Source organism: Clupea harengus, chromosome 23 (genome assembly GCF_900700415.2).
Source record: "Clupea harengus chromosome 23, Ch_v2.0.2, whole genome shotgun sequence".
NCBI lineage: Eukaryota > Metazoa > Chordata > Actinopteri > Clupeiformes > Clupeidae > Clupea > Clupea harengus.
In genome coordinates this window covers 5,497,590-5,514,838 of record NC_045174.1, presented here as the reverse complement: position 1 = coordinate 5,514,838, position 17,249 = coordinate 5,497,590, and the positions used below count along the sequence as shown (strand labels likewise).

Below are 17,249 nucleotides of genomic sequence, written 5' to 3'. Positions count from 1 at the left end.
CGGCCAGCGCCCGTCATGTCCCTGCGTCACGCACGGCTGGGCCTGATGTCGCCCGCAGCCCCAGCATTTAAGTGTCCTCGCTCAGGCATGTGACAACAGCGTCGTGACTGGGACGGCACGAGGAGGAGGGGGCGGAGGTGGGGGGAGGGGACTCTCTCTCCCTCCCTCATTAGAATTCTCCCAGCATCCTCTCTGGTGGGCTGAGTTGAAGGGATAGGGTGCCAGGATGTATGTATTTGGTGGCAATCTATTAATGACTGCAGGAGGGGCTGCTGGGATGAAGGGAGATGCTCGCATCATTGTGCATTCCTGTGGGGAAATAACCAACATGTCTTTCATGATTTCAGTCTGTCAAGCATGAAAAGGAGGAATTACACATCTCGTGGGAGTGTCAGATGTGATACCCATACCCAAACCCAATGGACTGCATGGGTAAAGATGATTTGTAGCATGCAGTAAATACACTTGAAACACCAGTAGCAGAAATGAAAGATCTATCTCTATATCATGATGCTTGTGTTTAACCTCAAGTTCTAAAATAGTAAGAGACAGGAAGTGGGAGGGACTGTACTGCTGTTTCACAGATAGCGATGTGTGTACTCTGACCTCACATTCTGCAGATCTTAGTGCTGGTCAACTAATGCTTGTGGTGTCAGTCTGCCTGTGACACTGCTTGCTACTTTGCTGGGCTTTCCCTGGGTCCAGTTTAACAAATGTAACAAATTAATTTAGTTTTGATGAGATTAATTTAGCTAAATCACATTTGTTAGGTTTGTTTAGAATATGACTCTCTGTAGGTGAAAATGATAAGTGATGACCTGATGTTGATAAGGTCCACAAAAACTCCAATGTGTCGAGAGGCTGGTCTCCTCAGTATGGCCTGTAGTCTGCTGCACACTGTCCGGTTTGCAGGCGTGCTTCTCGTCCTGTTGGAGGAAAGTGGACTTGACTGCTGTAGTTAAACTATAACGATGAGTGATGTTTGACTGGGCAGTTCAATTGGTGTCTTAAAATCCTTCCCCTTTGTGTGTAAGGGTGTGTAAGTGTGTGTGTGCTTGTGTGTGTGTGTGTGTGTGTGTGTGCGTGAGTCTGTGTGAATTTTTGTCTCTCTGTGTATGGGTGTGGTTTTTGTATATTTGTTTTACAAGGTCACGGTGGTGTAAAATCATTGATGGAAACATTTATGGGGTTAGGGTTAAATGAACCGAAATGTACTGTGAGGTTAACTAATATGTCTGGGTTTTCTATACACAAGCACTAAAAACCCAATTGAGCAATAAGTCTAATGATAAACAAATGATCAAAGAATACAAAAGAGAAGGACTACTATAAGCTCCAAAAACCCCCTAAAGAAACTCTTCAAAGTCTGCACTGAAGTCCAGAGGCTGCGGTCTCCGGTGACCTCTGTGCGCTGTGAACGTGCTGATAGCTGGGGTAGGACAAGTGCTCTCTGGCCTGAGTTCCTCTCTGCTCCAGTGACCCCCGCCAGGCTGGTCAGCCAGCAGACCACTCCCTCAGTGAGAGACAAGCCACGCCAGCTCACACTTCTGGCTCACTCCCTCACTCTCACTGGAGGAGGAGGAGGAGGAGGAGGAGTAGGCTATGGATGTGTGAGAGTTGTATGTGTCAAATCAGACAATATGCTTAATGCAGGGATGAAGCTGGCAGGCTTAAGCCGTGTCATAACAGTGGGCGGAGTAGGTAAGCAGCTTTGGCACAGACCCTTTCATGTGTTTTAATTTGAATCAGATGATGCATCCAGATGAGATCGTCTCGCACAGAGAGGCTTCTGGGCCCAGCTGAGAACATGTGGCTTGTGTGCGGTTAATGACATGTTAATGCATTTCTTTAACACCACGCCTGGCTGTGCATGGACTGAACTCATGCTAGGGAAACACGCTCCGCAGAGGAGTGGAGAGGAGAGGAGAGCACACAGGACACAGCTCAGCAGTATGGGCTGGACTCATGAATGAATGATGGCACATGATCAGACCTGCTTTCTGACATGCATGTGATAGTGTAGTATACATATTAATGTATGTACATTATTACATTTTTATGATTTTAAATCAGAGTTTGGTGAGGGAGGAATGGCTTTGAAGCGAGACTCACAGTAATGTGAAACATGAAGGAACATTCCTGTAAGTAGAAGTGTGTGGTTCAGTGGTGAAATTTGAACGCTGCTTTCTTTTGTGTTTGGTTTGGACTTTGGGCAGCAGACACCATGCCAGTGTTTGTGTGTGGGGTGGGCGGACAGCTTGTGTATATTGTTTATTGTGTCAATGGAGATAATTTTTTCTGTATTGATGTGGTGCAAAAATGGCAGTCGAACAAACTCCACAAGAAAATGTAATGTTATTATATGTATTTATATTATATAATTATATATATATATATATATATATACAGAGAGAGAGAGAGAGAGAGAGAGAGAAGTGCAAAATAAAAATGAATGTGCCTTGAGGAAGAATGCTTGACATGAATTCACATGTCTACACCCACATGGCTTCACTGTGCTGCCACGGCAACAGCAAGGGTGGTTTCCATTTCCTAGTGTGGAATGGGGCTGCCCTCTAGTGGTCATCTAACGTGGTCGTAGTTGTCTGCCCTCACAGGCCTGCTGTAATAAACTTTATTTGTTTCTTTCTCTCTGCAGTCACGATGGTCCCAGTTCTGTTTTTAGTGGCAACAACAATAACAAGCAACAACTCATCCCAGACAAACCAAACAGAGGGTAAGAGTGCATATAATGTGACCATGACAAGAGTGCATATAATGTCACCATGACTTTATCAAGAACATTTCCATCCACTGCAGCCTGTGTGTGTAGCTGGGTCTAGCTCCAATACCATTGTGCTTTATTAACACAGTGTTACATAAGGGAAATAAACTGTGGCTTGCTATACAGATAGTAGTCAATATCCTCAACTGCATGTAATTAACTCTTCACTTTAGAGCCAGTAGGGATTACATTCAACTGTAATTGTGCACTTGTAGGTGCTGTTTATTGGTGACCAGAAGTGCTGTGTGTAGGTTTTAGTTGCCATGGAACCAGTTATTAGTGATGCCGCAGACAGTCAGCAGACACAACATTGCTAAGAGTCTCCCCAGCCACTATAATAATGGGCCTGGTTGAACGTCTCCCAAAAGGCAGACAGACGAGACACGTTACACACATGATCATGCTCTCACACACACTCTTACACACTCAGCCTCACCGGTAGGGCGAGACATTGCCTCCATTCAGCCGCTGTGAACTGCTGCGGTCGCTATGTGCAGCTCAGCTTCCTGTTCTTTTGTTTTCACCCTGAGCCCTCTGCCTCTCCCTCTTCCTCCAGGTACCCACCCACTCAGCGCCCCCCACGTCCTGCCTACCGTGCTGGTGCTCTCGCTGCTGCTGGTCATCCTTGTGCTGCTGGCCTGGTACTTCCTCAGGTAGCCCATGAGTCAGGGGAGGGGGGGCTGGGGTGGAGCACACACACACCCGCTCAGGGGTAGGGGGCGCGGCTAGGGATTACGTCACACTGCTCATAGGGCGGGCAGGGGCAAGGAACTCACACACACTCACACAAACGCACGCACACACACACACACCGACACTCACACATACTTACACATAGACCCACCCACACTCCATAGTCATGCTCTCATGTAGCTGAAACTGAAAGCTGAGACAGAGAGACAGAGCAAGAGGTAGGCAGCAAGGCAGGAAAGGAATAGATAGATAGATAGATAGATAGATAGATAGATAGATAGATAGATAGATAGATAGATATAGAGACAAACACACAGGAAACAGAGAACCAAGCAGAAGGGGAGAGCGTGAGAACGTGTGAAGTTCATTGTCCTGTGGTTAGCGGTGTAAACAGTTCTCCATACACCTTCTCCTCTGATGAGAAAAAACAGCTTCTCTTTTCGATGGTAAGGTGAAATTGTGTGTCATTTCAAAGTAAGATGTGTGATCAGAAGTTTTTTTTAAAGTTGTGTTAACAGTTAGTGAACCTAGTTTGTCTGTCATAATGTCTGTCTCTCTTCCCCTCACCGTGTTTTCGCTGTTGTACACGCCAGGGTAAGACACCACAGGAAGGCGGTGGTCACAAGTGTCGACAAGAAGATACCAAATGGCATTTTGGAAGAACAAGGTCAGTTAGCTGTCTAATATGTTCCATGCATTTAGTAAGTTACTCCAGGTTTACTGCTAGATCAAATTATCTGTATCCAGAGAGGGCTTGTTTGAGGTGTCATCTTTGACTTCCTGTGGTTTGTATGTGTGAAAGAAATGGGAGCATAAGCGCCACAGATACGATACCTGAATGTATGTCATTTGTACAACGTCAACTTGTCAGCGTAGCAAGATAGAACAGGACCTGTTTGTGTGGTGTTGAAGAAAAGGATAGAAAGATTAGTTTGTGAGAAGTAACACATGTGTCTCCTACACCTGAACGCATAGCTAATTCTGCACTGTAGGTGTTTCGTCTCAAGCACGCTGGACTCATGTTCTCCCATCTCTGATAGAAATCTTCCAGAGACATTGTTTACTTTGTGGTCACGGAAAAGTGCAATACCCGCCCAGATATGGGAGAGAGTCTGAGCATGTTTGAAGTCGTTAGGACCTGCTGATTGATTGAATGGTTTTTGGCCACTCCGTTGACTTTAAGTAATAAGATGTATTGCATCAGGGAACACAGTTATGTAATCGTACATGGCAAGTGCCAAGAGATGGCATGACTTTCCTGCGCTTCAAGGAAGGTTCACCAATTACTTTTCTGCTGCTCATGCTGATCCAAAAGAGAGCAAAAAGAACGGCATGTCCTTTGACCTTTGAATAGTTAACTTTTCTATTCAGAGACTTCTGCAGTGATGGACTACTTCACTCCTCAAATGATATCAGTGCTTCTTATTATTATCTTTTCATGATGACATTGTTGTGAGTGTGTGTATGTATGTGTGTGTAGATTTGTGAGTATGTGTGTATGTGTTGATGTATCTGTGTATGTGGGTATGTTGTAGATCAAGGTAAAGAGCTGGGAGGCCAAGCAGCTGAGTTACACACACTGTCAGGTATATGCCCTAGTGGAAGCCTTGCCAGGGGACCCCGTGTTACTAACATGGCTCTGAAGGGAGTGTGTGTGTGTGTGTGTGTGTGTGACCCTAACCAAAGCGGGCTGGACTTGGTGCTGGCTCACTGTTGGTTGGCTATGGGCTGCATTGGGTTGGAGTTCTATCTCTCTAACACACATTGGGTGATGAGTAGGAGAATGATGAAGATGATGATGGTGATGGTGACAGTGATTGTGACTCACCGTAACCCAACCTGGTTCCTGTTTCAGTTGTTCCAGATCATAATGGAAAATGATTCTTTGTGTGGTAGCATTACTAGTAAAGTAGAGAACCTTGTATCCCTGATTCAGTTTACCAAATCTCTAAGGCCTAAGTAGTGACTGATTAATAGTAGACTATATTTAGTGAAAAGGACTGACCTGATTATTCAAATATGAGACAAAATGGCGTGTGTTACTATGTTGTTAAGCTAGCAGAGGTAAGGGTGCGTATGTGAATTCCAGTGTGTGACAGTCTGGTTTGAATGCCCTGCAGAACAACAGACAGTGGTCCTGCTTCCCCGCTCCCCGTCCGCCTCCAAGACCTACTTCCCCATCCCCGTAGAACACCTAGAAGAGGAGTTCAGACTTCGCTCCGCCGACGATGGAAAACTTTTCAGAGAGGAGTTTAATGTAGGTCTAATTATTCTTACGTGTTCCCTTTGTTTCCCTCTCTTTCACCGTGTCTGGAGATGACCATTCACTTTTCCTTCATTTTACGGCACTATTGTATCCAAAATGTATGTATTCATATTGTGTCCAGACCTTTTGTATCCATAATCATTTTCTATTACGAGGGACTGAATATTGGCGGTGGTTGTGTTTGTGTCTTGGACAAGAATCTCAGACTTGCTAACATCTGATTACTGCAATTGTTCCTTGATAAATAATAAAACAAATCTGCCTCTAGCCAGTCAAGCTTCCAATTTGGGTGATAAGCTGGAATTGGATTAAATTATGGGTGCACACCTAATGTATTCACAATGCCACTGAAAAACACTTGTTTGATGCCATCCCTCACAGTCTGATAGTTGTTATTCAGGACGGGCCTGAAATGAGGATCTTGTTGTGTTTGCGTATGAGTGCGGTTATGTGTGTGTGTGTGTGTGTGTGTGTGTGTGTGTGTGTGTGTGTGTGTGTGTGTGTGTGTGTGCGTGTGTGCGTGTGTGTGTGTCTTGTCGTTACTGACTCATGGGTATTATTCCCCATGGCTCCTCTCCCCTCCTGCCTGGGGCCTGTGAATCAGCAGGAGACCGTGCCAGCTCAGATCATCCTCAGGATTGTGAATCAGGACCTCTCTCTATTAAATAATGTGGCTAAAATGTGAGGCTTTGTGGAAAAGGATGTTTATGCTGAGCGGTCCTAATGGAGTCCTGTTTGCGTCCTAGGGAGAGGAAGTGGCTATAGAGACGACACAAAGCACCATACATGCCGGCCAACAAAGTGCTGGCCACGTGACATTCAGTGCATTCTTCCTGTCTGTGTTTCTCCTCTCCCTCCTATGGCTGTGAAACATAATGTTATGTGAAGGAATGAGTCTGGAGCAGACCCATTAGCACTCGTTTCACACTGTGTTGCTAACATGCTGGTCTGTGTCATGTTTTGGTTAGTCATTGCCGGGAGGTTACACCCAGGGGACGTGTGAGGAGGCCAACAAGGAAGACAACAAGGAAAAGAACAGATACCCCAACATCCTACCATGTGAGTGGCGGCCCTCTGTGATCTCCCACTCAGCTCCTGTTCAGCTGCCATAATAACCCCAGTGATTTGTGATTCCTTCACGCAGAGATAGCGCAGGCAGGCTACTAGGAGCGTGTCTGTGCTATCTCTGCGTGAATGATGGCTCACTGCAGACAGGGGGCTAAGTCTGGTCATGACTTCAGGTTGAGTGGCAGTGTTTAACGCTCCTGGACAGTCATGCCTTTGTGTCTGTGCTGAGGTGGGAACATCGCTCTCAGCAGCTCTTCCTCTCCTCCTTTCACAGGACTTCTTCTTTCACTGTTTCAATTCCTCTTCTCTTCTATTCTATTCTATTCATAAAATGAAACCCATATTCATGTGGAAGTTTGCCTAATATAGACATTGGGGGATTCCTGAGACCTGATCAGCTGGCAAAACCTACTTGTGATGCCTATTAGGGGAATTCATGTGTAGCCGCACTAAGTGTTAGATGAAAATTCACACTCCAACTTTACCTCGGACTTCAGAGTTGTGTATAAGTATAATTATATTCAAGAACAACAGGCTTGTCGGGCTCACTCATGTCTCGGCAGGCAAGAGAGAGGCACGGGTCCACTCCCAGATGCAGCAGACGAGAGAGAAGCAATTTCACAAACATCGCACAGGGTTTATAAACGTTAAGATTGGGCTAACTCTGATGCCACAGTTATATCACGTCAGCAGAAATAGGCACACACGGACTGAAGTCTTTTTAAGTCCTCCCGGCTGCGCTTTCTGTCACACATGCATTCAGTAAGAGATGGCAGGACAGACACAGATCGACCCCTTCTTATCACCTGTGGCCTCATCCAAACATGGACAGAAGGTTCCTTCTTTTACGCATATAGCTTACACACACAGGCAGACAGTGGCGTTAACACTTAATAATCTAAGTTACGCATAGAAACAAAGAAAAGCCATGTTCCTGCTCACATAAGCACATGATTCATACAAAGCCATTGATTAATACATTCTTTGATCATGAACAGTGTTTCATAATTCATTCTATCGCTAAGATACCGCGAGAAGAGAGCAACACTTACTTGACCCGGCGTATTCACAGATCCCCTTCATTCATCAGTTGTCTGAGCTCTCACTGATTTCACTGATGATATGACAGTTTATTAGCCTACAACAAAAACTGATATCACATGTTAAATGAAAATGCCATGAACGATATTGATAATGGTAACATGACACTGTTATATTAGATTGCATCAAATATTCACACACACAAGACACGTGTGTTTTAGTGATTGAATTGCGAATAAACCGCATACACGTTTTCCTGACACCCAGTGAAGTTCTCAAATCATAATGAACCATTGCTTTTCCCTTTTTCAAAATACGACATAGAGCCTTTTCTTCCATGTGTTTCAGACGACCATTCAAGGGTGGTGCTCACTCCGCTGGATGGAGATCCCTGCTCAGACTATGTGAACGCCTCTTACATTGACGTAAGTCTTCAGCCTACCACTGATAAGCAATGCAGAGCACTTTTATGAGTTACTCCTCTATGAAAGAGCTCTCTGTTCCACTGACCTTTAATGGAGCAGCACTGAACATTATTATTCCCCCGTCTACAGGCCTTCAAAGACAAGAACAAATTCATCGCTGCGCAAGGTAAACTCAGTGCCAGATGATTCATTAAATCTGCTGTGGCTTTTTAATGTTGTAATCCACAGCAGCAGCCAACTGAACGTGTCCTTTTCCCTCAGGCCCAAAACAGGACACGGTAGCAGACTTCTGGAGGATGATCTGGGAGCAGAAGGCAGCCACAATCGTCATGCTCACAAACTTGAAGGAGAGGAAAGAGGTGAGACGAAGTTGTCAGTCACATGCGTAGGCAGATGCCCTCTCCCACAGCGCTGGCCCCGGGGACTGGATGGCTTGTTCTGCCTCTCACCCAGATAAAAGCCAATGTCAGGCACTTTAGGTGTCTCACTTTCAATCTCTCCTCCAGGCCCAGAGGTCATCTCCTCTCAGCAATAAAGGTTCCATGTGGGTTCTCACCCCCATGCTTTTGTGTGTGTGTGTGTGTGTGTGTGTGTGTGTGTGTGTGTGTGTGTGTGTGTGTGTCTGTGTGTGTGTGTGTGTGTGTGTGTGTGTGATGTCCCGGGCAGCTTTACAGGGCAGAAAGAGAAATCAATAAGACCAGAATGGGGAGGGAGATTAAAATCAGCCTTTGTGCTGCCCCCTGAATCAATGATTGAATAACGCTTAATAAAGCCCTGGAAGGCTTTATCGTAATTAGTCAGCAAACTCTCATTAAGTGCTTTTATCCCTGTCTCTCTGGCAGACAGCGTAATTCTGATTGACTGGCGGGCCAGATTAAGCCGTCTGATTTGCGGTGCAGTGTCTTAAAAGTCACCTTTAGGATATCAGGGCGTGCTAACAGGGAGACCGCTGACTGTGCCCCTGTCTCTCTCTCTCTCTCTCTCTCTCTCTCTCTCTGTTTTATTCTCCGTTACGTGTCTTACTCTTCAGTGGGGGTGTTCAGAATCAGTTTGACTTTTAACAAATACCCATGTGCTTAGAGAGAATAGTTTCAGACACCAATGTCTTGAATACATACACTGTTTAATGCTTAGTATAGCCCTTGAATGAGCTTCCTGGATATGAACTTGTAGTTGCTGTTTCCCCAGGATAAATGTTACCAGTACTGGCCTGACCAAGGTTGTTGGACTTATGGGAATGTCCGTGTGGTCGTGGAAGACTTCACAGTCCTTGTGGACTATACCATACGCAAGTTTTGTGTGCAATATGTAAGTAAGTTTGCGACATACTTCCATGATGTCCAGTCTTTGCTTATACAAAACAATATCAAAACAAATGTGCAAAATGTGCAAAACCCAACCTGCTGAAATACAGTAGAAATACAGGAACAGTGGGGAATATTGTTTTACATTAGATTCACTGATTTTTCTGTGAGCTGTGTCAGGTTTGATATTCCCACTCTCCGACATCAAAGCTCACCCTCCATTCTGAGGTCCTGCTTGCCCTTGATGTTTAGTGGTGAGAACAAGAGCTGAAATAACCACATGAAATGTAACTGAAGCCCACCCTAAGCACCCACATTAGCAATGACTCATCGCCTTCAAAGCCAAACCCTGAGGGCCAGATAGTAGCCACTGGGTTTGTCTTTGTGTGTGTGTGTGTGTGTGTGTGTGTGAGAGAGACAGACTGTATGTGTGAGGCTGTGGGAACAGTCCAGGTGTGTGTGGGGGGATGTACACTGACTCTCTTGTCTCTTGTCTCCTGCAGCAGGCTAGTGATGGGACGAAGACTCCCCGATTGGTGACCCAGATGCACTTCACCAGCTGGCCTGACTTCGGAGTGCCCTTCTCCCCCATTGGCATGCTCAAGTTCCTGAAGAAGGTCAAGCAGGTCAACCCATCCTACGCCGGGCCCATTGTGGTCCACTGCAGGTAGGCCAGGCCAGGTGTACACCACTCTGAACCCACACAAACCTCTGGCACCGGATATCACCGCACTGCACTGAAACTGTACTATACTATACTCCAGTACTGTGGTGCTGGACAATCTCACGGTCATATCTTCCCCAATAAGTGTGAATGAAGTGTAGGGGGATTACACAGGCCAAGTAGGGATAGATCCAAGAGAGAAAGGTAGATCTTTTCATCTCTAATGAACCTCAATGTCACACTGGAGAGCAGTATTTTACCTACTGTGCATTAGTGTACCAGAGGCTGTCTATTAGCCTGTGAGAGACAGCCAGTCTGAGAATCATTAGGCCATGCCCATCATCTGTTCTTCATTGAGTTGTGCCTCTCAGTGAAAACGCTCACTGGGGGACTTTGTGCATTGTGTGTATGGAATGCCACTAATGGAAGGCAGCTTGTATGATTTTCATTATGATATGACTCACTCCCAGTATTCATGAAGGCCTGGTAAGCAAAAATATGCAGGTCATCATGGGAAAGTTCAATGGAGTAGCAGGCTTCCAGCAGCAACCCCTGGCACACACACAGCAGTGTTTCACCATTATTAGCACACACAGCATTGCCCTGCTGACCTGTGCCTTTAAACAATGTCATAGTGCTGAAAGCAACATACACAGCTGTGAATGGAGCCATTCAGGAATGTTTCAATAGCTCTCCCTTGTAACAGAGCTCCCTCTTGTGGTACATTGCTAACAGGCCCTATTCCATGGCATAGTGTTGGTGGATTTGAGCAAAGTATTATTGACTATATTATATTTACCACATTTTATGAAATAACTATTACTGAACCGATACAATTTGCAAACCTTTCAGTAGTGTTGTAATGGTGATCATATACTGTGTGTATGTCCACAAACATTTGGCCTATTTCAAAATATATATATAACTGGGAAACCTGTATCTACTCATTCTTAGTCAAACTGTCATTGTGGCTTGTTTTTTTTTTTTACTTATTAGTGAGTCATCTCTAGCGCACATAATTTCCATTAGCAACATATTTTATGCAGCGAGATGTTTTAAAACCAGTTGTAACTTCACAACTCATTCTCTTGAAACTTCCTCTTTCAGAATACTTAGACATACATTTTAAACAGGATATCATACCGTACTCATTCAGTACTGTAGACTGTATTTTTTGTCTTTTTGTAATATTAATTCTGCAGCTACCTAATCAAACTACATCTAAATTGTTTCTCAAAGAACAGTTTTACATTGTCATTTCTTTATTATGTATTTCTTTATCATCTCTTTTGTGTTCCTGTTTTCAGTGCTGGGGTGGGCCGAACAGGCACCTTCATTGTGATTGATGCCATGATTGAGATGATGTATGCAGAGCCAAAGATCGATGTCTTCGGTTTTGTGTCCCGGATACGAGACCAGCGCTCCCAGCTTGTTCAAACAGACGTCAGTACCGCATTTGGAAAAAACATCATGATATTAGCTGACAGTTGACATACCTAGAACTAACACCTCTCTACTGTGAACACTACTGGACCTTGCTCTAATCACTCCTTCTGTCTCTAATCACTCCTTCTGTCTCAAACAGATGCAGTACTCGTTCATATACCAGGCCCTGCTGGAGTACTACCTCTATGGGGACACAGAACTGGATGTGTCCTCGTTAGAGGGACACTTGCACAAACTGCACAACACCCTGACCACTGGTGACAGGGTAGGACTAGAGGAGGAGTTCAAAGTACGTCCTGATGCCTGACTGGTTCAGACAAGCCTTTTGATTTCATCACATTAAGATACAATAGACTCCTTCTGCAGTTTCTGTTGTGTTTCTACATTTGTGGTTTTGGCGCCACCTAGTGTACTTTTTGATAAATGCCCACACTGATATACATACATTTTGAATCAGTCTCATTTTCCTTCCACTCTTCTTCAGAAACTCACAAACATGCGGATCATGAAGGAGAATATGAGAGCTGGGAACCTCCCGGCTAACATGAAGAAAAACCGAGTGCTTCAGATCATCCCCTGTAAGGCCCTCCCAATAGTACACACTCATGGCATTTCATCCAATATGTCCACTGATCACTGGCATATTTACATGAAACTTAATAGAAAGGAGAAATCACAAAGAAACAACCACGAAACTTTTGATTTATAAAGACTAATTTTGTCTGTGTGTTTTCAGATGATTTCAACAGAGTAATTCTGTCAATGAGGAGAGGTCAGGAGTTTACCGACTACGCCAACGCTTCTTTTATTGACGTAAGGGCTCATACTTATGTTTGAATTTGTAATATATACTGTATATATGTGTGTGTGTGTGCATGTCTGTATTGTGGTGTGTGTGTGTGTATGTCTGTATTGTGGTGTGTGTGTGTGTGTGTGTGTGTGAGCATGTGTGTGTGTGCTCATACTTATGTTTGAATGTGTTATATATATATATATATATATATATATATATGTGTGTGTGTGTGCATGTCTGTATTGTGGTGTGTGTGTGTGTGCATGTCTGTATTGTGGTGTGTGTGTGTGTGTGTGCATGTCTGTATTGTGGTGTGTGGTTTCTGAGGACTCTGCTGTGCTCCCCAGGGCTACCGGCAGAAGGACTACTTCATTGCCACCCAGGGTCCCCTATCTCACACAGTGGACGACTTCTGGAGGATGGTGTGGGAGTGGAAGTGTCACTCTATAGTCATGCTGACGGAGCTGCAGGAGAGGGAGCAGGTACCGCGCCAGCCACACACACACACACACACACACACGCCTGGACATGTCTCGGCGTAAATACAGCCCTCACTCCAAACACACCCACTTCAGACCGTGTTTGTTGGTGTACAGGTGTGCTTTTGGACAAGTGTGCCGTACTTCAGAGTGCTTCAGCTTGCTTGCTTGCTTTGTCTACAGGATAAGTGTTTCCAGTACTGGCCCCTGGAGGATTCGGTGACGTATGGCGACTACACCGTGGAGATTAAAGGGGACACTCTGTGTGACACCTTCAGCCTGCGGGATCTGGTACTCACATATGGCCAGGTGGGCTCTCGTTCCATCTTCTCCCCCCCCCCCCCCGCCTGCTTTGGCGGTGGATCTCATGTGGATTTATAAATGAGTCATTGAGTGTGTGCGCAGTATGGGCGAGTCCAGCACAGGCTCCCACTCTGCCCACATCCACTGTATATCAATGTAACTTCTTTATGGATATTATGCTTTTGTCATGATAAATTACATACATTTGTGTGTGTGTGTGTGTGTGTGTGTGTGTGTGTGTGTGTGTGTGTGTGTGTGTGTGTGTGTATCCAGGAGAAACAGCCAAGGCTGGTGCGGCACTTTCACTTTCATGGCTGGCCAGAGATTGGCATCCCAGCGGAGGGCCGAGGGATGATCGACATCATCGCTGCCGTGCAGAAACAACAGCAGCAGTCAGGGAACCATCCCATTGTTGTCCACTGCAGGTACATCTCCCCGTCTCTCTCTCTCGTTCTGGATTTATAACCAAGTGTGTTTTATTACACCGTGACAAATAAGGTCAGAAATTGTGCAGTTTAGAGAGACAGCTGATCTACCACCTTGTTATTAGTTCCACAGGGGTGACTCATCTCTGAGAGTACTGGTTCCAGATAACCACATAGCAATACCGAAAATATTACCACATTTCCCATTTTCATTGCTCAACCTCTGTATCAGCAATGCTGCAATGTTAAAATATGTGAAATAATGTACTCCTGATTTAGAGCAAAAGTGCATCAAATGTGCAGCTGGTGACATTGTTAAGGTTGAGTTGATGTGTTTGTTCATATTATAAAACACTGTTGTAAGCATGCATCATCAGTATCATGCTCACAGAAGAGACATCTAGCGGTATGTTTTCATCCTAAATAATGAGTGTTGTGTGGGTGATGTGTTGCAGTGCGGGGGCTGGCCGGACAGGTACGTTCATTGCGTTGAGTAATATCCTGGAGCGGGTGAAGGCTGAGGGCCTGCTGGACGTGTTCCAAACTGTGAAGAGTTTACGCATGCAGAGGCCGCACATGGTGCAGACCGTGGTAGGTGCCCTTCTTCCATGCGTCCTTTATCAAGTGGCACAGGCCCAGCCAGGGTCCCAGGTTGACGTAGGCTGCATAGCTATAACTCAGATATCACCATCACCGTGACCATATCTGGTCAACTACTGAGCTCTGATTTTAAGGAACCAAAACTATGAAACCGATTCTCATGATGTTTTGTTGATGTTTCTTTACAGGAACAGTATGACTTCTGCTACAGAGTGGTACAGGATTTTGTCGACATCTTCTCAGACTATGCCAATTTCAAATGAGAAATTATCTGCCTTAAACAGTTGTTCTGTGTTGTTTTTGATATCAGGTGGTGAGGAGTTTGTACCTTGCCACTGAATTAAATTGTCTTCTATTTTGCTATGCACTTGTCCTCATTGTAACTAAGACATCATACCTAGCTGTAATATATTGTCATATACTAGAGCTTCTCAGCCAATAAAACCATTGTAAATGCTAATATCCTTTTTCGATGAAAGTAATGTTTAAATTTGACATTATTTAATTTTTTTTGTTTTCTATATTTTTGTCTTGCTCTGGTTACTGTTCATTTTGTTGTAAAATATTGTTCTTTTGTTTATTATGTTTATTGCTTTTTTAATCTGCATCATGCCAATTAAGCATTCTACTGATCATTCCATGTAATATTTGTAAAGCAGTAGTTATTGTAAATGTATTTATATACTGTTTCAGCCGTCCATCGCCAACCTTTAAAGACAGAAAACCTTTATGTGAATGTTCTCTGATGTATTTATGCAAATGTAAGTAAGGTCTTATGCTTCACGACGCTGGTTGATATCTCTCATTGAGAGACTGTGTTTTGTTAGGTGGAAAAAAAACGATCCCATGGTTGCTTTTGTTAAAAGGCCAAACCCTTCCTCCGAGACGTCAGAGATACATGAGGAGGTCTGAATCCAACTCTGCACATATCTCATTAATATGAATGCTTGTTTCCAAGCTGTGAGGTCACCTCTGTTTTTTTCTGAGGAAGGTACACTATAGTTCTAGCCATATAAACACCTATGTTTCAATGAGTCTGCCAATGCCTTGCAGAGCCCAATATGTCCCGGTCATCAGTTGATCTACTGATTTTCAAAAGGATGAAAAAATAGCAGCACATGTCCTGAAGCACACTGACCACGGAAGATTGTCATGCAGAATTGCCAAGGAGTTACAGCAGCTGCAAAAAAGGAGTCTGCATTTGTAAATACATCCACCCTAATACCAGTATTATGTCATAGTAGTGCTGGTGGTGCTGTCTGAAACAGCATACATACAGTAAATACAAATATATTTTGGAATTCCACCACTGCTTTTATGCTGTTTTCTGTTTGCATGAAACAGTGCCATATTCTCTAGATGAGAAAATATATTTTCAATGATAGCCTCTTACTCGTAAAATAACATAAAATTGTATTTATGCAGGATAGGATTAAGTACAAGGCATTTAAATCCATCTATGATCCATATTGTGGCTAATAAGGTCACAGATGGGCATGGTATTCATTCATTTGAACTGACACAAGGTCGGTTGATGCTTATGCACAAATGTACAATATGAAATAGTTAACTTACCACCGAGCATATGCAGGGAGGAAAGTTTCACCCATGTGTTGGAGAAGTAGGATGCCATTTCTAGCCATGTAAATGTAGAAAACCATTAGGAATGGAATATTAGTGAAAAAGGATACTGGTTTATAGTCATTGGCTGAATAATATCCTAATGCTTTAAGCAGGGCAAACCAAACAAATGAAGCACAGTAAGGAGTTTTGTATTTTTGCCTGAGCAGTGACTGGATTGTAATATAGCCTACTGTAGACGCACAGCATACTCACATACTGCGCCCTCCAGGATGGAGAGGCCGGACCAACCTGAACATTTTTCCAAAGGTCCTGAGCAAAACCTCATAACAGACATTTCATTCCTCCTTTTCTTTTCGCTTTCTTCAATCTGCTCACTTTGATTGTGAAATATGCTCCTTACCCCTTGTCTTAAAATGGGATTGACAGAGATAACTCGTACTTTAACACAAAAAGCATTAAAAGAGGTCTGTGTTGATTTAAACACACCAGCTATATGGCATATCAAACAGTGATCATCTCCAAGTGGAGGGTTACCCCACTCACGGGTTGAAGCCAACGTTCAGTGGACCTAAGAAAGACAAAGAGTATCATCTACCCACGGAAGGAGTTTTCATTTCCTGTATTGACTGAAACGCTGCTTCCTCTGCGGTCTTTGGACGGTCTCAGCCCTGCATTTGTCTTGCTGTTATATAACTGTAGAAACATTTCTTGAACATTGTGCTCAGCATTTGTGAGATTCATGGAGTTTATTTGGTAGCTTGCCAGCCAGATGTCTCCCTTCAGTGTTTGCCTTTCCTCATTCAATTTGTCAAACTGTGTTGCCAACCCCAGGCTTCTGCTAATCATGGCTATTTAAGGGTATAGCAAAAGATAAGGTATATCATTTCCTGATTTTGTCATGTCATACTGGATTTAGTGTCTTTGTAAATGCAGTTTTCAATATTAAATACAGTTGATAAAATCCTGATTACAGTTGTCCTCTAGGTGTGTCGTTTTTTCAATCTATGCTGCACACAAAGTATGGCGCATGTATGCATAGCATTCACACATACACTAAAAATAGCTGATACAATGCCGAGACCTTGTGCTAATTTATGTATAACTGTAGTATGCCTACTGCTCAGATTTGACATGATACTTACACTCACAGTTAGCAAGTCAATGTGAGGTTGATATGACATGAACATAGATAACACATGCTTCTTTAAATTATTTAGTTTTTATTCATCATGGTTGCTTTCTGCCAATAACAGCGCCTCTGAATCACAACCTAGGACTCTAACCAGCATCTACCCAGTGCTGGCCTAACATCCAAGTTCATTTACTGCCTTTTCTTACTTTAGAGTGCAATGTGTTAGATTGTATACTGGTAATTA

At 43.9% G+C, this 17,249-nt stretch overlaps 1 protein-coding gene across 6 annotated transcripts in view; it reads left to right on the top strand.

The window, feature by feature from the left end:
* ptprea (protein tyrosine phosphatase receptor type Ea) overlaps window positions 1–16,841 on the top strand; it is a 59,058-nt gene extending 42,217 nt beyond the window's left edge. For 2 of the 6 annotated variants that reach the window (XM_031561672.2, XM_031561673.2), the window contains exons 3-22: window positions 2,657–2,734; window positions 3,339–3,435; window positions 4,069–4,142; window positions 5,011–5,061; window positions 5,596–5,732; window positions 6,710–6,800; window positions 8,199–8,275; window positions 8,405–8,441; window positions 8,537–8,634; window positions 9,464–9,583; window positions 10,083–10,246; window positions 11,551–11,686; window positions 11,829–11,978; window positions 12,174–12,267; window positions 12,426–12,502; window positions 12,830–12,964; window positions 13,145–13,270; window positions 13,538–13,689; window positions 14,145–14,280; window positions 14,478–16,841. In XM_031561672.2, coding sequence (XP_031417532.1) covers window positions 2,662–2,734; window positions 3,339–3,435; window positions 4,069–4,142; window positions 5,011–5,061; window positions 5,596–5,732; window positions 6,710–6,800; window positions 8,199–8,275; window positions 8,405–8,441; window positions 8,537–8,634; window positions 9,464–9,583; window positions 10,083–10,246; window positions 11,551–11,686; window positions 11,829–11,978; window positions 12,174–12,267; window positions 12,426–12,502; window positions 12,830–12,964; window positions 13,145–13,270; window positions 13,538–13,689; window positions 14,145–14,280; window positions 14,478–14,552 — 2,100 coding nt within the window. In that variant the 5' untranslated portion in view covers window positions 2,657–2,661 and the 3' untranslated portion in view covers window positions 14,553–16,841. Of the gene's footprint in view, window positions 1–1,600; window positions 1,702–2,656; window positions 2,735–3,338; window positions 3,436–3,492; window positions 3,922–4,068; window positions 4,143–5,010; window positions 5,062–5,595; window positions 5,733–6,709; window positions 6,801–8,198; window positions 8,276–8,404; window positions 8,442–8,536; window positions 8,635–9,463; window positions 9,584–10,082; window positions 10,247–11,550; window positions 11,687–11,828; window positions 11,979–12,173; window positions 12,268–12,425; window positions 12,503–12,829; window positions 12,965–13,144; window positions 13,271–13,537; window positions 13,690–14,144; window positions 14,281–14,477 lie in introns of those variants that run through there. The other 4 variants (XM_031561670.2, XM_031561671.2, XM_031561674.2 and 1 more) reach the window with 4 other exon arrangements.
* The last annotated feature ends 408 nt before the right edge of the window (window positions 16,842–17,249 follow it).